At 45.1% G+C, this 17,470-nt stretch overlaps 1 protein-coding gene across 2 annotated transcripts; it reads right to left on the minus strand.

Moving 5' to 3' along the window:
* Window positions 1-426: 426 nt before the first annotated feature.
* On the minus strand, window positions 427-11,253 carry LOC126983218 (midnolin-B-like). 2 transcript variants are annotated; one of them, XM_050835842.1, is made up of 5 exons: window positions 10,815-11,253; window positions 7,652-8,524; window positions 7,160-7,538; window positions 6,632-6,934; window positions 427-6,526 (listed from the first exon to the last, which is right to left on the minus strand). In XM_050835842.1, the coding sequence occupies exons 1-5, from the start codon at window positions 10,845-10,847 to the stop codon at window positions 6,243-6,245; spliced, it is 1,872 nt and encodes a 623-aa protein (XP_050691799.1). In that variant the 5' UTR covers window positions 10,848-11,253; the 3' UTR covers window positions 427-6,242. The 2 variants fall into 2 exon arrangements, with proteins under 2 accessions (XP_050691799.1, XP_050691798.1); XM_050835841.1 differs by having other exon boundaries at window positions 7,643-8,524; window positions 10,815-11,251.
* Window positions 11,254-17,470: the final 6,217 nt, after the last annotated feature.

The raw sequence follows: 17,470 nt of genomic DNA on the forward strand, positions 1-17,470 counted from the left end.
CATTTCCTTCCTTTCCTCTTAAATGGTTTCCTTCTTCCTTCATTTTTGTTTAATTTATTTCCTTCCTTTCTTTAATTTGGTTTATTTCCTTCCTTCCTCCTTTTTTCTGTTTTGTTTGTACCCTTCCTTTCTCTCCTTGTTTTATTGGTTTATTTCCTTCCTTTTTATTCTTTTGTTTTCCTTCCATCCCTTCTTTCCTTTGTGTTGTTCATTTCCTTCCTTTCACTTTGTTATTCCTTCCTTTCTCTCTCTTCATTTGTGTTATTTCCTCCGTCCCTCCTTCCTTCCTTCCTTTTACATAATTCGTGTTATTCCCTCCTTCGTTTATCTTCATTTGTGTTATTCCTTCCTTTCTCTTCATTTGTTATTCCCTCCATCCCTCCTATCTCTTCAACACTTTGCCAGGAGGTCAGTCACACTCGGGGGGTTCCAACATACTTTTATTAACGTGAAGAACAGACATGGAATCTACACACCTTTCAAAATACAACATAATATCAGCCATACCACTTTGAACAGAGGGAGGAAAAAAAAAAGTAATCTTACCGCTAAAGGTACAAGTGAAGTATTGTTGTTGTAGTGCAAAGTCCTGCAGATCGCAATCAATACTTTTTAACACCTGTTTGATGCAATAATATATAAAAAAAAGTTGCAGAGTGTTTCAGACAAGGTCACTCTTCCTTTCATAGTTGTATACCATCCTGAGTCCGACAGGAAGCTATACTTGGGATCCATTAATCACTGCTCTATCTATCAGTAGCAATAACAGCAGCATCTAGTGATCTTGGTAACAAAAGTAGACAAGGTTAAAAACGGGAGATATTAAGTAAAAACTAACCTTGTGTATTTTTGTGTAATGCTGATTCTTTATATATTTTATAATATGAACACCAAACTAGTAGTGCATGCAATGTATATGGGAACTGACCTGAAATATCCTATCACTACACGTTTCAGTGGCGTTTATTCCCTTTATACATGCTAGATGAACATTAATATTATTATTTCCAACTAAAGCCTCAAGCTCTAACAGTTAATTATAGTGCTGAATCTGATTCAAATACACAGCACTCAAGTCTAATGAGATTAATATTAAAGGCAATATTCAGCAACATAAGATAATCGTCTGACATACCCAACTGTCTGATCTGAAGCACTTGGCGAGGGCCGGTGCGGCGCCCGGCCTCCCCACGTGCCAGCGCTACACTCCACCAGATGTGTTTTTTAGCTTCACAAGAACAGGGACATCAGTAGAGGGGGGAACTACACGAAAAATAGAAGTCCGTGATCTTGGACAAGAGGAAGGAAGAGCCTCCAGATGGTAACTGTAGTAACGATATGAAATCAAATGGAACTTGCATCAGATAGCCTCATGTTCAATACCACTTGTCTGTTCCTCTCATTCTCGCATTCTCTCTCTGCTGGCTTCAACCTATAACTGGGGGTCAATATAAACGCACACACAAGCAGAGACCGGAAGTTATAGTAAGAGGCGAAAAGCAAAATTCAGTACAATGCCAAGTGAAGTTTCTTAAGACTGGTGGACAGTGGCATGCTCCTCCTCGTCCCTTCCTTTATATACTTACAGGCAATAAATTAAACTAACCTCAGGGACTGACATGCCACGTGCAGACCAACCCTTCCTAACAGACTTGTACGAGGTGATGGATTAGTAATGTTGTGATAGCAATGGTTACAGACAGCAAGCTTCTTCCCTGCTTGAAAGGTTAAGATCCATGAGAGATGCTATTATACTGGTTGCAGCGAACACCTAAGAAGACCTGGCTTGCCTTTATATGTGTATGTGGTATTTCTAGTGTCGATTTGTCTGCTATGCGTCTGGCTTCCTGTAAATTAATCTGCATTTCAGGATAACAGTGTTTCGTCTATGGAACAGGAAAAATAATCTTGGTCCTAGTCTCATACCCGCATTTTGTAGACTGAGAAATGTACTTATGGGTTTACGTATTAAGCATTTTCCTGTGTTACAAAGCGTTCCATCACTAATGCTGCGACTACGTCATGAAAAGCCCCGGCAGGCAACGGCTCGTCAGAGGGTATCAAATAACTAGTGAATTTGTGGACTACGGAAAGGAAGTGGAATACCCAATTTAAACGTATGAAGAGAAGCGAACACAGGAGAATGAGCAGTGAGAAGAAAATCCCTGAGAAGTATTGTAAAAGTATCCTAGAAGACTGGTGGTGCCCTTGTTGTATACAGCTTTAATGATATATTAGTTTTGTTTATAAATTCTGCACCTAAGACATCACGCCTGGAAACATTGTATCATGGTTTCATTATCGTCGGTATTATTAAGATTATTATGGCAGAACATCTTTGAATATACGCCTTAATAATTTAATTCCTTATACTTGGTGATATTAGCAACGGGTGAGGTCCGCAGAGACTACTAACGGAACACGGCAAGGCTTATATTCAAAATGTGACAAAACTAGTACTTCAAAATGTACCTAAACTTCCAACAATATAGAATATCACCATTGCTTACTGTCTGTAACTATGACTATGTCTTGATGAGCCTAACTTTACCCGATGGTGTAAAAAGAGCTTAACTGCGTCACGAGGGTAAAGAACTGAGCCACATGAGGTATGACAAGCGGGTCCCTTCTGGAGGCAGGGCGCTCAAGGGGCCGGCAGTGGGCGTGGGAATTTGTTCCTCTGGCCAGCCTGGCCCTTGCATCCGTCACTTTTCCGCTACAAGAAAACAAGAAGACATATTACTTGGCAGGTGGATCACTTTCCAGTTTTCTGATTTTGGAGGCAAGCGACTAGGTTTCTCATTTGAAGATCCAGTAAAGCTATTGATTCACTCATAGGCCTAGTACAGTAAATGAAATGCCCTGTGTATGTACCTCCAGCCCAACATTATTAGAAGGAGAGTTGGTGGAGAAAGGTGGGACTGACTGAAGTCAATAATAATTACCCTTAAACATAACAACAGACCCATAGAACAAAAGAGAAACTAAGACTTTGTACAATTTATAACTTCCCACATTTACTTCCAGGAAGAGAACAAAGGACACCCAAAGAGGAAATCAGTCCTAAACCAGGAGTAAGAGTGTGCCTCAGCGCCGGGCAGAGGCCGAGGGTCACGTCGGAGGCTGGTGGACCCCAAAGGAAGCCACATTCCATTGCATTGGCCCAAGATTATGAAGCACCACAGACACCCTCGCCAATCATGGAACCATTCAGCCTCGGAGGTAACCCTCGGACAAAACAAAGCCTCAACCTGGAGAGTCGAGATCCACCGTCGTTACCAAGGCGGAGGTGAGTGCTGGAGCCACACGCCCAACCCATACCTCAGAGGGGGGAAGGAAAGGGGTTGAGAAGGGCCAAGGAGAAGAACACTGCTGTGGTGTCTGTCATTGCCTAGTATCACAATAACTGCCCTGTGTGAGGCTGTCAGCAGCATCACATTCATGCAAGACTTTTAGGTCAAATGTTACAGACTTCAACCATGCTTGAGGTCATTTCATACATTTTTTTGTTTGTTTTCTTATTCAGAACTGAGAACATCAACAAGTTAATAATACCCTCAATAATTCTAATTACCATAACGCAACGAGTAACGCAATCACATAACATTATAATACTTGCTAACCAGACACTGCACTGGATGATGCAGTGTAATCAAGTTACCAAAAATAGCATTAACATAAATTTATAACATATTCCATAACACAAGTCTTACAAACTTGCTACAGTGAAGATATGTAAACTTTGGAAACAGAAAAGTCAAGTTTAAACACAGCTTATGAAGATAACAGAAATAACTCACTTAAATTTCAGTTCTCCTCCGCAGTACCTGAGGAGTGCTAAAAATTGTCCGTCAACAACAATCATATGAACTAAGGACATTACTTGGTGCTGTGCCGCTGGCTTGTAACTCCACACGGCCATATTTATTTACTTGTGTCAAGGCTATGTAAGTTTTCCAAGCAGTCCCCTTAGATAGTTTCCACTCAGCCCTAACAAACAAAGCCTTATCAATGGTTATTTGTTGCCTTTTAAAAGCATATTGTACAAATGCTTGACCTACTTTGTCATATATTTTCCTTGTATTCCATTTTTAAGTTTGAAGAACGTAACCATTTCCTTTGCTGTAATGTGGACACAGTTGCCGGTTATGAGGCAAATCATTATACAAGGCAAAATTGCTAAGAAATTCATCTTCAAGGGAATAGACATCTTTTGTATGCATATCAACTATAAACTGTTATTTATATAAAAATATCAAAGAGTTATCATAATGCTAAACACTTGTCAGTACAGGGTGAAAGAACTAATTAAGCACCATACACACCTAATTCACCTGTCCAACGCATGGGAAAGCCGTGGGTGGCCTGGCCGCCTTGGTGACAACGCTCCAACACCCTTCACTGGATTACTTCCTGATCAAGGCGTACAACTAGTCATCAGGGTGCAGGCTGTTCAGAAAGAGTCCCGTAGATATTTCTGTCCCATACTTTTGTTTTGAGTTCCCCATTTTAATGGTGTTGTGAGGGTTGTGACCAACGGCCGCACCGCTGCCACCGCCACGGCCTCCCGCCACACTAGTATGAGCACTGAGCATGAGAATGAACCAACTAAGTAACACAATGCCACATAACAAGTTTGGTGATGTAACATCACCAGGAAAACGTATACAAAAAGGCGAATCTACAAACAATTTTGGGATATCACTGAAGGTACGCCTCCATGCAGAAAAGATCAAATTCATATGTTACAAGTATGAAAAAGTTCTCACATCTTCACCTGTAGGGAAATTTTACACTGAAATCTCATGAGTTTTTTAAGATTTTTGCTTCTTGTGTTTCTTTACCTGTCACCAAGAGTAATTCTATTCAACAGTTGCCTACACCACACGAGCACAGACCAGCAATTTGTTTGTCAGTAATGGTTGAGTTACAGTTTGAATTTTTGTTAACTGTGCATTATGAAAGATGACTGCCTGGCACCTTTATCTGTGTTAGCCGAGGGCCTAAGAGTAAGGGCCAGTAATTTGAACAATCACTACACACACTTCTCTTTTTTTTTTCCAGGTATGGAGATGCCTCTGCACCTTGAAAGGCTCATGTGTTATTTACAGCACTGGTGAAGCATACAAAGTCAACCCGCACTTGGACACATCACTTTAAGGTCAAGAAACAAAGCAGCGTCATCTCCATAGCAAGTGGCTGGCCGGGTGATTCATGATTTCATACAAGCCGAAAGAGTGACACAAAAGGTGAGTCAACCACATCTACATGTAACTATGGCAATTGAATATATGGCGCTATAACAGCCAAGATGACATCCTGAATGATAAACAGCGTACAGTATATTATTATATAATATTAGATTAGGGTTAATATGATCTGTTTGTAGTAAGTGATTGGTTTTATGACGAGGTAGATTAAACCTTTGCTCAGATGATGTAATACCCTCCTGATGTAGCCTAGAATGCTGCCCGTTGAGTGGTCTTGTGCCCAAGTCACAAAGTGTTGAGCACTTGGCCAAGGCTATGGCCAGGGACCCTCAAGGGACAGGCCCGGCTGTTCCTCAAGGGAATCACGACAATCTGCTAAACAATGCCCTGAGTCCCCAGGCAGCCAGCTGACCCCTTGAGGTCCCTGCAGCCACTTGAGACTCAGAAGGCCACCTGATACACATCCTGCATGCCATCCAACACTGTGTGGGCCACGTCCCTGTTGGCCCAAGGCCGGCGCCAAACAAACTCTCGGGCGCTGCACTGATGGATGAACGTAAACTTCTGGGTTATCCTGTGCAGACTGCCACATTCCACACAATGTTTGCTTGAATGCCAGGTTTGTTTGGTGATGAATTTTAAGAATGAAGTTCACAAAAGACATTACATGTCATGTTGCAGACAGCTTTAACGAAGCATGTATACCTAACTTTTGCATGATTTGCCTGAAACTCGTCACATTTCCAACTGTGGAAGCACAACATCAATCAACACTACACTGCAAGTCAACTTCAACACATTCACCCCTAAATCACAGATGAAACAGCTTGCAATCCTCCACTACACGTCACAGCTGAAGCCTGCTGTGTGGGGCCTCCCAGGTATGGCCAAGTTACCCACGGTAACAGGCAGTTGTGCAAAGAACACTCCTCACCACTTACCACTACAGCCACTACAACGCGGCCAGCCCAGCGCGGCACACTGCCGCCTCCGTCAACAAACCCTCAACCCTCCTCTAGCGGTGGGCCGGCATTAAGCCACCACAGTCTCTGAGTTCAGCTCACACAGTGCTGTGGGGTCAGTGGCCTCTGCTGTGCCACTGCTGTCCACATCCATGGCCTGGCTGGCACTGGTGGTGGTGCTGCTGGTGGTGACAACAGTGGGGACTGTGGTGTCACTTGTCCAGGAGCTGGGTGTGTGTGGGTACGGCCGGGCACGGGCGTCTCTGCGAGCCTTGCGCCGGGCCCGCCTCTGCTCCATGATGAGGCGCAGCTGCTCCACTTTGGTCCGCATGGCCTGGTTCTCATCCCCTGAATCTGTGAGCAACATTTGTTTTGTAAAATTGTGCTTAATACTGTTTTGATGCTGTGCACACTGAGGGCAACACAAACTGACAAAATCAAACTCCAGAGTTGTCTTACCTTGCTCAGCAGTCTGAGTGGTGGTGGCATTCTTCCTTACACTGGAGTCGGCTGCATTGTCCTGAGACTGAAGGGCAGTGGTGGTGGAGGCAACACTTACGTGCTGCAGCCCTGCCCTGGCTGGTCCCGCCCCGGCCTTGCCGCGGCTGCTGGTGGGAGTGGATGAGGTACTGAGGGTGATGTTGGTGGAGTGGCGTCTGTACTGAGGTGTGGCACACAGCAAGTCGTTGAGGATGTGGATGATGGTGGAGATATCCCGTTTAGGCCGCCCCTGTCTGTCCTGCAGTGCTGGGTTTAGAGTCCCTGGAACAAGAGCAAAAGTTGATCATCTGTTCACACAACTGGCCAAGGAAGCTCCCAAGATAATGTGACATCTATCCCAGCCACAAGTCTTTGCCCAGTTTGTTGAGGGTTTCTACTGCCCAGTGGTTTAACAAAAAGGATCGTGAAATTAGAATGACACTGAAACACAAAAGAAACAAGCTGGGGGCAGGTGTTGGCCATGACCACACAGCTGCTGCTGCTCACCTGAGAAAGTGCCTGAGTAGACGCCCTTGCCGTGGTGGTGCATGCTCTCTATGATGGCTCCCTGCTTCTTGGGCCCGGCACTGGGGCTGTGGCTGCTGGCACTGCCGCTGCCACTGCTGCTGCAACTACTGCCAGTGGCACCAGTGCTACTGTTGCTGCTGCTGCTACTGTTGGTGGTGTTGGTGGTGGTGCTGGTGGTGGTGGTGCTGCTGCTGCTGTTATTGCTACTGCTACTACCACTTGTACAACTACTACTACTACTACTACAGCTGTTACTATTACAATTGTTACTACTACTACTAGTGCTACTGCTACTACTGCTGTTGCTGCCTAGAGTTCCCAGGGAGGCAGTGGCCACTTCAGGGGGTGTGACAGTGTCCTGTAGGGAGAGAAGAAGACGGTGAAACAAACACAACAAACAACACCCTCTGGCAAGCTAATACAAGAAGAGCAAGCTGGCACAAGAACAAGGCTTTCATCTACCTTGCTCACCTCCTTCTGGTCTGGCTTGGAGGTGAGGACTTCCGAGGACAGCTGCTTGAGGGTCTGCGTCAGGTTGCGGGAGGCCTCAGCCAGGGCCTTGGTGTCCAGGGAGGCGCGGGGGTCGGTGTCCTCCCCCCGGTGAGGACAGCCGCGGATGGGCAGGTCATCACACCCCAGACCCGTCGGGGTGCTGGTGTTTGACCCACTGGAGGTAGAGGAGGTGGAGGAGGTGGGGCTGGTGGGGGTGGAGGGGGAGCCTGTGGGTGGCCGGTGGTGGTGGTGGTGGTGGTGATGGTGGTGGTGATGCGGGGGTGTGGTCAGGTAGGGTGACGGTGGGGAGGAGGGGGAGCCGCTGCAGCCCATGCTGTGGTGATGGTGGTGATGATGGTGATGGTGGTGGTGGAGGAGGTTGTGCTGGTGGTGGAGTGTGGACGCATAGGAGGGAGACGAGGAGGTGGAGGAGGAGGATGAAGGGGAGGACGGGGAGGCGGCTCTGGTGGTGGCGGCGGTGTTGGTGGCCGCTGAGAGGGAGGGTGTGGCGGTGGCGGCAGCTGGGGCGTGACTGGTGTTCATGGAGAGGGCAGTGGGGGGGAGGGAGGAGGTCTGGCTGGATAGGCTGGCGGTGTGGGTGGGGGAGTAGCCGGAGCAGGTGGTGGTGTGGGGGGTGTAGGGTGGGGTGAGGGGGTGGCTGTGGGAGGAGGAGCGGGTGGCCCCCCCGAGTGTGTGGTGGTCGTGGTGGGAGTGGGTGTGGGAGGGCTGCAGGCGGGTCTTCCGGGAGCCGCTGGGGGACACGGTAGACAGCTGCAGTTGGATGAGCATCATGTGGTCCCCCAAACGCATGGTCAGGTTGAGCGGCGCCTTGCCCGTCAAGAAGTCGTTAACCTGAAAGATGCACAGGTGGGTGAGGACAGGTGGTGATGGTGCTGGGTGAACGACAAATGGTAGTGGTGGTGATGATGGAGGATGAGGGACAGGTGTAGAGGTGGTGATGATGGTGTGGGTGAAATGGTAGTGGTGGTGGGTGAGCAACAAGTATAGTAGTATTAGTAGGGGTGGGGGTGGTGGAGGAGAAGGAGGGACGCAAAGTAAAAGTGGTGGTGGAGTGTGGACGCATAGGAGGGAGACGAGGAGGTGGAGGAGGAGGATGAAGGGGAGGTCGGGGAGGCGGCTCTGGTGGTAGTGGTGATGGTGGTAGTGGTGAGCAACAAGTAGTAGCAGTAGTAGGGGTGGTGGAGGAGGAGGGACACAAAAGAGGTGGTGGTGACAGTGAGAGATGAGGTATGTGCTACACAGGTGAAAAATGGAGCAGGTAATGGTGTTGATAAGAGTGAGTAATTGGTTCTGTGTCTGTCTTCACCTGCACTACAGACAGGTGTGGAGAGACGGCTAGTGAGGGTTTCAAGTGAGCAAGATCAAGTGACTCTTCATCACAAGTTAAGAGCTGCATGTCCAGGTATAACTGAGTATTATTTTCAGAAGGATTTTGTGAACTGTTACTTGAGATTCGAAGTCATAAATTGTGTTTAAAATAACATTCATATAAAACAAACTACTGCTTCATATGCAATGCCAAGAGTTCTCCTTGATAGGTACTTAAATACATCAAATACTTCAAAATACAAGCAAGTTTCTCATAGTTTTGCATCCATATATAAAGAAGTTTCCATTCTTTTTTCTCTTTAGTGTTGTTTACATTTGTAAATGTTATACATGTGTTCATTCTCATGTCTCTTACTACAGTTTACACTCCCAGGGAAGTGTGAAATTAAAGCAAAGGGAGGTTTTTATGGCCAAATTTGCCTCCATATTAGACCAGTGCCCTCTTGGGATGCTCACTTATGCAATTTTATGCTACAAATAAAATAAACAGCAATACTATATCAAGTCCAGCAGTGCAACTCTTGTCCCTGTTACTAAGAACCTGCAATTCTCAACCTTCCAGATCTTGTACAATTCAGGAGAGCTGTTGGATTTTCTGGTACCAGAGCCATGGGGACCAACACAGCTCACAGCCAACCCTGTATTGAAGTTGCCCAAGACAGTGAGTGTGTCCCAAGGGGGCACTGGTCAGTTAGGAGTCGAGTCTGGCATGGAACATCACCTCTTCAGTTTCACACATCTCAGTAGGAGTATACCCTGCAACAAGTCATGAAGCTCAAGCCTCACCAGCATTATCTGCTCATCAACCGGAGCAACCTCAATTACAAATGACTACAGTTGGCTGGAGATGCCTATAGCTACCCCCTTAAGATGGGCACCATTGCTCATGCTGGACTAGTAGCAGGTGTACTTTCCACTACTGCTCTCGCCATTACCAGGCCTCCTTATCTCAGAGTCCCACTATATCCACCTTCAGGCTTCTGAGTTCATCTGATAGGTAGGGTGGTTGGTGATCCTTGAAAAGGCTCAGGATGTTCCAGGAGCATACACGCAAGCCCTCCAAAGGCTAACTCCAGGCTTGGTTCTGAAGGTGGGTGCCACTTCTGGACCTCCCTGGCCACCCCCAGTACAAAAAGAGGGGCTAGGGGGCCCTTCCTCCTTCGAGGTGCAAGAGTCCCACAGGCTTTGCCCTGCACCCATCACTGATGGCAGGGTCATCTGATGCATCAAGGAAGCCTGCCATGCAGCAAAACATAATAATAAGTGCCTATGTAGAATCATGGGATATCACTGGAGTGACTGTGTCAAACTGATGATTAGTCCATGAGACTGATTCTAGGCCTATTACCCGCATAGTCTGTGAACACCAACTCCAGCTACACAAGCATGTGGCACACTACATAGAAGCAGACCCTGCTCACTGGGCTTGTTTGTAAGACAACCCTGAGTGAAGGAAGCCAAAGGGATGCCCAAAAAGCTTGTGCCTTGAGCAAATCAATGGATCCTGCTGTGAGGTACTTGGGATGGCAAGGGTCCTGCATGGAGACTTGCTCAGAGGAACCCTTTATGGGGGCTGGGTGGCTCAGTGGGTTTGGTGCTTGTCCCATGACCCAGAGTTTGTGAGTTCAATCCCAGCTCACACCAGCTTCTCAGTGAGTGCAACCCTAACAGAGCTGTATGACCTTGCTTCTTAGCTCATGAGGATTATTTTATCACCTTTAATCAGAGAAACAATGGGTTTGGCCTTGTGCTTCTCAGTTTATACCCCACTGATTAATTAATCCAATCTCACCTGTCCATCATTTAAGCTCTCCAGGGCTTGCATCACACTCTGCTCCGGCCGCTGGGTCTGCAAAGAGAAAAATAATCTTATAGTTTCCACGAAAAGCTGGACAGATTAATGACAAAACACACACACACATACATACAGGGATAAGAACAAAAGGTTGATATTTCTACCACAGTACTCATGTATACATCAGATAGCCCCTAACCACACCACCACAACAAATCAGTGTCATTATAAGTCACTGCAGGAGTCAAATACACAGGCAGTTAGATGCTATATTTTTAGGTACAATTGGCAGCTAAATGGGTTATCAGGTCCTATATTCACATCTAGAAACAAACTAAGCAATAGTGTGGTTCATGTGATTAAAATAGAAAGTTTAAAATTAAGGTTAGATACATATAGATTTGACAAGATAGCAATAACTCATCTTTCTCCTTTTTTTTTCCTCTTTCCTCTTTTTTTTCTTCCCTCCTCACTGTCCTTTCCTCTACCTCCTCCTTTTCCTCATTGTCCTCATCCTTTCTCTCCTTTCACAGAGTCATGTTTTCTCAGGGGTAGAGTATGGGCTAACCCGGCTCCTGTAGTCTCTTTAAATAACCCTGTGTCTCTGTGTATTCTTATGTATCTGTGTATAAACCAAGCCTTTCCCTAGTCATATTGTTTTCTTCTCAATCCTAGTATTTTTTTTTCCTCTATGGACAAAGTGAGGTCTTTCAATGTCTGATATAACCCTTGTGTATCCTTGTACTATAGACCCAGGCATATAGTTCCGGGGCCAAGACGGTGCTTAGCTAACATTCTCACTCTTGCAACTCAACATGGTGTATCTGTGTATCTATGTGTAATTTTGTACTATAGAGACCCAGGTATACAGTTCCAGGGCCAAGGCGGTGCTTAGCTAACATTCTCACTATTGCAACTCAACATGGTGTATCTGTGTATCCCTATGTATCCTTATGTATCTATGTGTATATCTTTGTACTATAAAGACCCAGGTATACAGTTTCCAAGGGTGAGGCCGCGCTAGCAAACGTTGTCAGTATTGCAACACTACATGGCGAGTCTGTAAATCTGTATGTTCATGTATTCTTGTGTATCTTTATGTATCCATGTATATATATAGAGACCCAGGTATTCTTGTGTATCCTTATGTATCCATGTATATAGAGACCCAGGTATACAGTTTCATGGGTGGAGGCAACAGGTGTTCACGTTGTCCCATTACTACTGCAAGTCGACATGGAAAGAAGAACGACGTAGAGGAAACAGAAAGAGGCGAGGAGGGGAAAGATGGAAGGCGGTTGAAGATAAGGGAGTGGAAGGAAGGAAGAGGACGAGGAGAAACTCAACCATGTGTACCTTCTATGTATCCTCCTGTATCCATGCACTATACATACACAGGCATACAGTTACTACAGGGAGAGGATGAAGAGGAGAGGAGGGGGGATGCACAAGCTAACGTTCTCCCATCACTATATATTGCAAGTCGACATGGCCTGGAGGGGAGGGCGGGGGGTGGGGTTGGGGGTTGGGGGGGTACAGCGCTCACACGGGGAACGTTTTTTTTTCTTCTCTTTTTTCAGCCCCGAAGCCGCGCACGGAGAGCCAGGACGCAGCGACCGGCCGACACTCCAGTGCTTTTCCAGCCGGCAATATATCGCGGAAATAAAAATCGCAGCGTCAGGCCCAGAGAAGCAAAGGGAACTGATCAAGACTAAATCCCCGCCGTTATACAGAGGCAGCCGGCGATCCCTTCATCCACTCCTGCCGTGGATGAGAGAGAGAGAGAGAGAGAGAGAGAGAGAGAGAGAGAGAAGAGAATATAAGTGAGGAGAGAGAAGAAAGAAGAGAATATTAGGAGAGAGAGAGAGAGAGAGGAGGGGAATATAAGTGAAGAGAGAGAAGAAAGAAGAGAATATAAGAGAGAGAGAGAGAGAGAGAGAGAGAGATGCAACACTGAGGGTGGCTATGGATATTTCACTTCACCTTCCCCCCTCTCCTCTCTCTCTCTCTCTCTCTCTCTCTCTCTCTCTCTCTAGCCTCCATTTCTTTGTTTCTCTCGCACGACTGGGAGGGAAAAATGGGAGGGGAGGGAGGGAAAGGAAATTAAATAATGGAAAGGAGGAACGAGCAAGGGAAGGGAAAGGGAGAGAGAGAGAGAGAGAGAGAGAGAGAGAGAGAGGCCGGGAGGGAGGGAGAAACAAAATTAAATAATAGATGGGAGGAGAGGGCAAGAGGATAGAGGGAGGGAGAGGAATAGTGGAAAAAAAAGATGAGGGAGGGAGGAGAGGAAAGAGAAACAGAAAATGGGAAATGTGAGAACGACCTTTTAAACTATACTAAACGAGATGGATGCTGAGAAGAGAAGAATATAAGTGAAAGAGAAAAAAAAAAGTATTAGAAGAGAAAGAAGAGAATATGAGTAAGGAGAGAGAAGAGAAAATAAAATAATAGAAGAGAGAAGACAATATAAGTAAGGAGAGGAGAATATAAGTGTGGAGAGAAGAAGAGAGAGAAGAGGAGAATATAAGTGAGGAGAGAGGAGAATATTGGAGGAGAGATAGAAGGAGAATATTAGATTAGCATAGTAAGCCACACAGCCTGCCACGTTAGGTCTATACAGCAAGAAGGAAAAGAAAAAAAGTTAAGTGTACAGGAAAACGAATATGGATGCTACAGAATGGCGTGTAAGATTTGTAGAACCCGAATTGCCTTGTAGTATGGATATAATGTTAAGTCCTAAGCCATGCACAGCTATATCGTAGGCTCCCATTAAAGAAAACGGAGACGCATTTTACGAGAATGATGCAATTATGGAGAGCGAATGAGAGATGAGATTAGGTAGAGAAAAGGAGGGATGAGGTGAAGGATAGGGAGAGGAGATGGAAGGATAGATGAAGGACTTAAAGGATAGATGAAAGATAGGGAGGAGATGGAAGGATAGGATGAAGATTTAAAGGATAGGAGATGAAAGATAGGGAGAGGAGATGGAAGGATAGGATGAAGATTTAAAGGATAGGAGATGAAAGATAGGGAGAGGAGATGGAAGGATAGGATGAAGATTTAAAGGATAGGAGATGAAAGATAGGGAGAGGAGATGGAAGGATAGGATGAAGATTTAAAGGATAGGAGATGAAAGATAGGGAGAGGAGATGGAAGGATAGGATGAAGATTTAAAGGATAGGAGATGAAAGATAGGGAGAGGAGATGAAAGAGGATGAAGAAGAAGGAAAAAAGACAACTATGGGGAAGGAAAGAAAAGGAGGACGTTGAGAAAGAAGATAAAGTTGACAATGAAGAGATGAAGAGAACGAAGAAGAGGAAAGATGGAAAAAAAAATAAGAAAAAAGGTGAAAAGGAGAGACAGAGAACGAAGAGGAGATGCAGGAAAGGACAGAATAAAGATGAGGACGGAAGGGGAAAGAAAAAAATAAAGAGGAAAGGTGAAAAAGGAGAGGAGAGAGAAAGAGGACGAAGCGGAGATAAAGGAATAGAGAAAAAGAAGATGTGGATGGGAAAAAGGGAGAAAAACTAGAAGAGGTGAAGGAGGAAAGGATTTACATAGATTTACATAGAAAATCAGACCACACAGACCCCATGGTCCAGACTTGGTAGCCTGTCGTTAAACCTAAGTGATTCTACATTAATAAGATGGCTCCAAAACGTTGCATTTCTACTCTAGTTAATATTAAGTTGAAGGAAGTGACGGTCGAGCTTGTTTTTAAAGGAGTCAATCGTGTTACACTGGACCACTGACGGTGGGAGCTTATTCCATTCTCGCACTACAACGTTGGTGAAGAAAAATTTGGTGCAGTCTGAATTTACTTGTCTACATTTGAGTTTTACGCCATTGTTCCTCGTGCGCAGTGTCATCGATCATAAACAATTTTGTTCTGTCTACATTCGTGAAACCATTAAGTATTTTAAAACATTCGATCAAACAAAGAGAGGAAAATAGGGAAAGGAATAAAAGACGTAGATGAAACACAGGAAAAAGGCGAGAAAAGAAGGAAAATGGAAGAAAAGAGAACTGAAGATGAAAAGGGAGTGGAAGGAAGGAAGAAGAGGAGGAGGAGGAGGAGGAGACTCTACCTGGCTCTTCCCCACCACCTGTCTGACCACCTGAGGGGAGAGGAACCTGCTGCCACCCGTACCAAATCATCGATAATAACCTCTCTCTCTCTCTCTCTCTCTCTCTCTCTCTCTCTCTCTCTCTCTCTCTCTCTCTCGGATAATCTCTTTCCATCCTCAGTGTCTCGTTCCTACCTGAGAGAGAGAGAGAAAGAGAGAGAGAGAACCTTCTTTAGGGGCTTATCTCTTCCCCCTCTTTCCTTTCCTCCCCCTCCCCCTCCTCCTCCTCCTCCTCCTTCATCTTCCACCTTCTCTCGCTTCCATCTTCTCTCTATTCACCTTTCCGATTTTATATGATTGATTTTCTCCTCCATTCTCTCTCTCTCTCTCTCTCTCTCTCTCTCTCTCTCTCTCTCTCTCTCTCTCTCTCTCTCTCTCTCTCTCTGGCTTTTGACATCGTAATTTTCTGCACATCCTCTTCCATTTCCCTTCTCTCTCTCTCTCTCTCTCTCTCTCTCTCTCTCTCTCTCTCTCTCTCTCTCTTCTTCTTCCCCTTAGAACTTCCACCCCTCTTTCTCTCTATTCTGGTAGGGGAGATTAGGCCTTGCTCAAAATCTGCTCAACTCTCTCTCTCTCTCTCTCTCTCTCTCTCTCTCTCTCTCTCTCTCTCTCTCTCTCTCTCTCTCTCTCTCTCTCTCAGGTGGTCCTTTCCCCTCGCCTTTTCCCTTTATCTCTCCTTAGATTTCCTCCCTTCGTTTTATCTCCTCCTCCTCCTCCTCCTCCTCCTCTTCGTCTTTATTTGATCGCCAGGAGAAGCAGGATCAGAAAGACTTAATGATCCTCTCTCTCTCTCTCTCTCTCTCTCTCTCTCTCTCTCTCTCTCTCTCTCTCTCTCTCTCTCTCTCTGACAAAGTAAGGCAATAACCACGCAATAAAAAGGGTAATAACCTCTCTCTCTCTCTCTCTCTCTCTCTCTCTCTCTCTCTCTCTCTCTCTCTCTCTCTCTCTCTCTCTCTCTCTCTCTCTCTCTCTCTCTCTCTCTCTCTCTCTCTCTCTCTCTCTTCTCTTCTTCAATTCTCTTTCCTTTCTTTTCCTTCTCTTCTCTTATCTCCTTGTCTAATCTGTCATCTCTCTCTCTCTCTCTCTCTCTCTCTCTCTCTCTCTCTCTCTCTCTCTCTCTCTCTCTCTCTCTCTCTCTCTCTCTCTCTCTCTCTCTCTCTCTCTTCTTCAATTCTCTTTCCTTTCTTTTCCTTCTCTTCTCTTATCTCCTTGTCTAATCTGTCATCTCTCTCTCTCTCTCTCTCTCTCTCTCTCTCTCTCTCTCTCTCTCTCTCTCTCTCTCTCTCTCTCTCTCTCTCTCTCTCTCTCTCTCTCTCTCTCTCACCTGCCCATTACCACCCACACAGGTATAGAGGTGTAATGCGTGCTCACCTACACCCACTGCTAATTAGACCTGGATAATTACACCTTGAATTCCCCCTCCCTTCCCTTCCCTTCCACTCTCCCTCCTCTTCCACTTCCTCCTCCTCCGCCACACCCACACTTGCTACACACTCTTTGGTCCACACTTATACTTAACACTTTTTCTATACTCTGATTGTCACGTTATTTCTCTTTTTTTTTTTTTGTATTTCATCTTTGTTATTTTTTTTTCGTTCTTTCAATCCTCTATTTACTAACTTGTCTTCCTATCTATCTATCTATCTATCTATCTATCTATCTGTCAATCTATCTATCTGTCAATCTATCTGTCAATCTATCTATCTATCTATCTATCTACCTATCTATCTACCTACCTACCTTCTTACCTACTTGAAATCACCCTATACACACACACACACACACACACACACACACACACACACACACACACACACGTTCGCACACTCCCCTTGTACTCTGCTCTCGTTTCCTCTCTCCTCCCTTTCCTCTCTTTCCTCCACTCCTCCCTCCCTCCCTCCCCTTCATCCGCCTCTCCTCTCCCTCCTCCACCTCATTCGTTCTATTCCTCCTCCCCTCTCATCCTCCACTTCTTCCATTTTTATCTTTCTCTTTCTCTTTCTCGTTTTCTCCTTTTTTTTTTTCCTTTCCTTCTTTCTTTCATTTTTTTCTGTTTCCTTCTTTATTTCGATTTTTCTTTCTTCCTCTATTTCATTATTTTCTCTTTCCTCCAGTTTTCTTTTTCTTTTCTCCTCCTCCTTTTCATTTTTCCTCTTTTCTCTTTCCTCTCATTTCATTCTTTTCTTTTTTTTCCTTTTCTCCTTTTATTCCATTTTTCTTTCTTCTTTTCTTTATTTTTTCTCTTTTCCTTCTTTCTCTCACTTTCCCTTCCTCCTTTCATCTTCCTTTCCTCTTTTCCTTCATTTCATTTTTTCCTTTCCTTCTCTTTTTCCAGTTTTTCCTCTTTTATCCATTATTTGTTTCCTCCTTTATTCCCATTTTCCTTTCTCTCATTTGTTTAATTTTTCCTCTCCTCTTTTTCTCATTTCTCTCTCTTCTCCTTTATTCCATTTTTCCGTTCTTCCTCTCTTTCACTTTTCCCTTCCCTCCTCTTCTCATTTTTCCCTTCCTCCTATTTTCATTTT

Source organism: Eriocheir sinensis, chromosome 53, assembly GCF_024679095.1.
Source record: "Eriocheir sinensis breed Jianghai 21 chromosome 53, ASM2467909v1, whole genome shotgun sequence".
Taxonomy (NCBI): Eukaryota; Metazoa; Arthropoda; class Malacostraca; order Decapoda; family Varunidae; genus Eriocheir; species Eriocheir sinensis.